A 6,000-nucleotide genomic window follows, 5' to 3' on the forward strand; every position below is an offset into this window, starting at 1 on the left:
ATTTTCTAACTCTGATTATTTATTATATGGCATACTTATAAAAAGCGAAACTTTCTTGTATCAACTATTTGTTGGCATGAAGTACATTTTTCATAGAAAAAGCAGGATACTTACTTAATTCTTTGGTTTTATTGATCAGTTTTCAAAATAATGGGTTTGTTCCATTATGGCCTACTAAAGTGAACCAGGCTTTTTTGTTTCTTAGTTTTTGTTTTTAGGTGTGTGTGTTGCATGCACGCATGTATGCACATGCTATTTTGAACTCATGGATTTAAATATATTTGATGTGGTTCAGTCCATTTTAGTTACTTTTATTGATGCGTAGATTATCTCATCTTTGGTCAGTGGGAACCTCTTCAAGTTGACTCCTGAGTCCTTCCTACATGCCCTGTGATATGCTTTCTGATATGATGAGATTTTTCAGGCTCATCTTTACATTTCTTGCTGCAAACCTGGAATCAGCCAGATGGTGTTTAGACAGCACAATTTAAGCTTTAAGGGTGCTTACAGCTATTGGGTTGTTCATTGTTTCTAGATATTTTTACGTGGCAAATCTAGGAAAATATGTATTTTTTAAAGAGATAAATACATGAGTACATAACTTCCAATATTTCCAATGCAAATCCAAGGTACAGTTTTTTTTATCTGATATCTGTTGCTCTTTTTTCTCATTCTGTAGTAACATAAATATTCCTTTGCTTTGTCCCTCAATACAGACATGACAGTTTTACAATAATAATACCAACAATATGACTACTGAAAGTAGTTCAAGACTTGTATGTGCAGTTCTTTTTGTCCTTTGAAGTATTTCCCATAATTTGCTGGATTTTAAAATTCACATGAAACGGTTCTCTGTTTTATCCCACCTTTAATGCACGGTTAGCTTCATTTATTTATTTTAAAAGAATGGCTTAAAAATTTTTTTGTTATAATATTTCCAAAGTCAAACTGTAAAACAAGGTATACTTAGAGAATCTAGCCTTTATACCTACTCTTGTTTGTTCCTTCCCCATAGGTAACCAGTTTTTTGGTTTTCTTAGGATTTTTTTGTTCGTCTTTTCACTTTTTAAAAAACAAGCAAATAATGTATGTGTATACATATAGATGTATGTATACATATATCTCTCCACTTTCCCACATTATATGATGGTAACATGTATTTTACCTCATTTCTTTTACTTAACACTATATCTTGGTGCACACTCCCTAGTAGATACAGAGATGTTTTTAAATGAGAGCTTCTGATTCTTTCCCACCTATGTTTATAGACATTTCACAGAATACTCTTTGGGGCCATATGGTTTAATCAGTAACTAGGCTTTTGAGATTTGCTTTGTTAATGTGATATCTTTTCATAAGAATAATAAAGGTCTTATTTCCTTCTTTAGGATATAATTTGGGAAAAAACTTAGCTAGTAAATAAAATTCAACTGCAGTTTAGAGACAGAGGAATTTACACTCAGTCCTGAGTTTAAATTAAGATTTTGAGCAAGGGAATGAGAAAGTGTTTCAGAAAGCCTGTTTTGACTTTGAGATGTGGAGTCAGTTGTTGAAGGGAAGAGTGAAGGACAGTAGGAGTCTGGCTAGTGTAATAAATAGATGTGAGGTGAAGGTAATGGATAGGTTAGAACTTTTCTCTGAAAATATGCTTGTTTGCAATGAGAGCATGAATTAAGAAAAGTTTTGTGGACATGGAGAGAAAGGAGAAGAATCAATAGGAGCTTGATCAATTAGACCATGAAAAATAAAAGTGAACAGTTGATTTTCGTTGTGTCTGTAGTCCTTTTCTACTGAGTAGGAGGTTATGGAAGTCATGACAATATTAATAATATGAATATTAGCAACTGCTACCATTCATAATTTATTGTGCATGCAATGCTAAACCTTTCTTTTTCTTCACGTATTATTTAATACAAGTTTGGTGAAATAATCTCCATTTTTATAGATGAAGAAACAGAGGCTAGATAAATTAACTTATTCAGGATCATGTATCATAAGCATCAGAGTGGGATCTGAACTCAAGGTGTCTAACTTTAAAACCTTCTCTTAACTACCCTGCTGGGGAGGAGAGAAGCTAAATCTGTTGTTTGGTTTTAGATATGTTTAATTTGTATATGTTGTATGGTACCAGCTGGGTATTCCCAGACAGATTATAGAGAGAACATTGGAATTCAGCTTGATAATTGTTAACTTACTGACAGAAAGTAAAATACTAACTCCTAAACCCAAGCTCCTATCCCAACATTGTAAGTTAAGATTATTTACATTTCTTAAAAGATTTATTTATTTATTTATGGCCGCACTGCGAGGCTTGCGGGATTTTAGCTCCCCGACTAGAGATTAAACTGGGGCCCGGCAGTGAAAGCGCCGAGTCCTAACCACTGGACCACTAGGGAATCGCTTTTATTTAGATGTGCTTTGCGTTCTGTAGTATCCAGTTAAGACAGTCACTGTTTCTATCTTTAAAGATAAAGGCAGAAGATCTAAATAGACATTTCTCCAAAGAAGACATACAGATGGCCAACAGGCACATGAAAAAATGCTCAACATCACTAATTATTAGAGAAATGCAAATAAAAACTACAGTGAGTTATCACCTCACACTGGACAGAATGGCCAGTCTGTATTTTAGTCTACAAATAACAAATGCTGGAGAGAGTGTGGAGAGAAGGGAACCCTCCTACACTGTTGGTGGGAATGTAAATTGGTGCAGCCACTATGGAGAACAGTATGGAGGTTCTTCAAAAAACTAAAAACAGAACTACCATATGATCCAGCAATCCCACTCCTGGGCATATATCCGGAGAAAACCATAATTGGAAAAGATACATGCACCCCTATGGTCATAGCAGCGTTATTTACAATAGCCAAGACATGGAAGCAGCCTAAATGTCCATCAACAGATGAGTGGATAAAGAAGATGTAGTATATATATGCAATTGAATACTACTCAGCCATAAAAAAGAATGAAATAATGCCATTTGCAACAACATGGATGGACCTAGAGATCATCATTCTAAGTGAAGTAAGTCAGAAAGAGAAAGACAAATACCATATGATATCACCTATACGTGGAGTCTAAAATATGACACAAATGAACTTATTTACAAAACAGAAACAGACTCACAGACATAGAAAACAAACTTAGGGTTACCAAAGGGGGAAGGGAGTTGGGGAGGGATAAATTAGGAGTTTGGGATTAACAGATACAAACTACTATATATAAAAAAATAACCAACAAGGACCTACTGTATAGCACAGGGAACTCTATTCAATATCTATAAGGGATACAGAATCACTTTGCTGTACACCTGAAACTAACACAACTTGTAAATCAACTATAATTTTAAAAAAAGGAAAAAAATATAGATAAAATTTAGGCAATGATGAAGAGATATATACATACATCAGATATGTATCTATTTAATACCTTCTGATATTATATATATGAATAAAATCCAGTGTGGGTTATGGTGTGGGTTGTGAACAGTGTTAGATTTGACTATCCTTCAAGAGTGGCAAATGCTTATGATAAGACTGTGAAGTGATTTATAACAATGTCAGAATAGCCCAGATATTTTAAATGAAAAAGACTGAACATGCAATTAATTTTACATTGACCAATCGTTCTGATTCTGTGTTTTTATGAAAATAGAGACAAAGCTTGTTTTTTTCCTTTCAGGTTGTAAAGCTCTCTGAGATAGTGACCTTAGCCAAGCAAGCCCAGGTGGATGTGAAATTTCAGTTGCCAATCTGATTTGAGAACCCAGTGGTTGGTTGAAGATGTTAAATGTGTTATAATTGTTAAAAATACTGAGTTCTGTATTATTATTGTTCCTTTTCTCTTTAGTGTGTGAAGACTGTAATTACCGTCTAGGCACAAAAACTTTTAAAAGCATTTGGTCTGCATTTAATTCTGTACAGAATGGGCTGTTTGTGTAAAGAATGTGTAATGCAGTTATCTAGTTTGTTTTGTTGCAGCTTTCTTTCTCAGTTTTACAGAATGTCACTTGCAATGTGCCAGTTTATTGTTGGGTACAGCATTCTTCATTGATAAGAGTCTTATGAATGAAATAAATATGAAGACAAAGCTTTATTCTTTAGTGTCAGAAATGTATTATATCTAATAACTAGTTTCATTAGTAGAGCAATGTATTAAAACAATGTTTATATAAGAAGTGTCTATCTTCAACACCAAATACCTAACTAAATATATCAGTCACTATTTATAAACAGACCTTTCAAACACTCCCCAGAATATTCTTTTAAGTATTTCAGGAAAGTAACTTGTGAATTATTTGAGCATTGTTTTAATCATTACAGAACATTGATATCTGCAAGTCCTCATGATCTTGTGGTATTGAGAAGAACCTGTAGGTTTGTATCATGTAAGGATATATTTACTAAGGACCTTGGCAGACAAAATTAACAATGTCAATTTAAATTAATAAAAAATCTCCCAATGTGATTTGCATTAATGTTTTTTTTTTCTTTCTTAAGTAAACACAGTGAAGGTGATGTGTTTATCATTGCACTAAACACCTCTCAGGAACTGATTTGTAGATCATGTACTGGGGCATGATATTACATATTATAAAGCGATCTACAGATATTTCAGTTGCATTCTACTGTTTATGTGTGTGCCATCTGGTACCTTCTCGAAAAAGTCCACATTGTCTTTTGTGTCCCAATTTGTGTATGTGTGTGTGTGTATGTATATAGGTACATGTCCATCTTTTCTTCATTGCATAGAACAGTTGATATTTAACTATTAACAATGTTCAGACCATGTGATAATAACAGTGTAAGTACCATGGAAGGAAATACCAGCCAAGCAGTAGACTATGTATGTAAACATACTGGTGAATTTGAGAACTTACACCTATTTCTTAAAACGTGATCTCTCTCTCTCTCCCTCTCTCTCCCACTCACTCTCTCTCTCTCTCTCTCTCTCTCTCTCTCTCTCTCTCTCTCTCACACACACACACACACACACACACACACCACACACACACACACACACCACACACACACACACACACACACACACACACAATGAGAGGCCGCATAGCATAATTGATTATGAGCGCAGAATTTGAAAGTGAATCTGGTTTGAATCTTGGCTCCACTACTTACTAGCTATATAAGTTGGGCAAGTTTCTAAATTTCACTGTACCTCAGTTTCCTCAAGCTCCTTTCTCATCTTCACTAGAATTATTTAGAGGGGAGAGGGAGACAGAGGCAAAGAGAGAGAGGGAGGGAAATTATATAGAGAACACATGAAATATATATATATTGAAACCAACTATATGTATATCATATGATTATATATTGGTCTGTCTTCCCTGCCTATACATTAAAAGACTAAGAGCCATTAAACCATTTAAAATTGTGATAAAGTTATAATTAAAAGTCCAAGTCTTTACCTTTTAATTAAAAAAAAATCATTCTAAAGAATGCCAGCCAGTGATTAGCTCAGAAGATATTGGCATTTGTATTGGTTGGGTCTAGTCAGGAATTAAAGACAATGCTTGGTATTTCAGAGAGGATGTAATGCCAATGTTCTAGTTATCTATTCTTGCATAATACATTATCCCCAAATTTAGTGATTTTCAAACAACAAAATTTTAATCTCATCATTTCTGTGTGTCAGAAAAATGGAAGCAGTTCAGCTGGGTGGTAGTTCTGGTGATGCAGTTATTTACAAGTTTGAGTACTACTCCCAAGATGGCCCCCCACACATGGCTGTTAACCTCAGTTTCTCCCTGTGCCCGCCTATCCTCGGGGCTGATTGAGTGTTCTTGTGATAGGGCAGTTGGCTCCCTCCAGAGCAAGTGATCCAAGGGAACAAGAAGGAAGCTACAATTCCTTCTGTGTTCTAATCTCAGATACTTGTGTTCTCCTCTCGTTCTCATTTCTGCCAAACTCTATTAGAAATGAAGCACTAAGTCCAGGCCCCAAGAAGAGGGGAATTCAGCTCCATTCTTTTTTTTTTTTTAA

At 34.8% G+C, this 6,000-nt stretch overlaps 1 protein-coding gene across 2 annotated transcripts in view; it reads left to right on the top strand.

Moving 5' to 3' along the window:
- The window catches only part of SUCLA2 (succinate-CoA ligase ADP-forming subunit beta), a 47,943-nt gene extending 43,476 nt beyond the window's left edge, over positions 1–4,467 (top strand). For both annotated transcript variants that reach the window (XM_082859647.1, XM_082859648.1), the window contains one exon: positions 3,683–4,467. In XM_082859647.1, coding sequence (XP_082715773.1) covers positions 3,683–3,757 — 75 coding nt within the window. In that variant the 3' untranslated portion in view covers positions 3,758–4,467. The remainder of the gene's footprint in view (positions 1–3,682) is intronic.
- Positions 4,468–6,000: the final 1,533 nt, after the last annotated feature.

This window comes from Leucopleurus acutus, assembly GCF_964270905.1.
Source record: "Leucopleurus acutus genome assembly, chromosome: 18".
NCBI classification, from domain to species: Eukaryota; Metazoa; Chordata; class Mammalia; order Artiodactyla; family Delphinidae; genus Leucopleurus; species Leucopleurus acutus.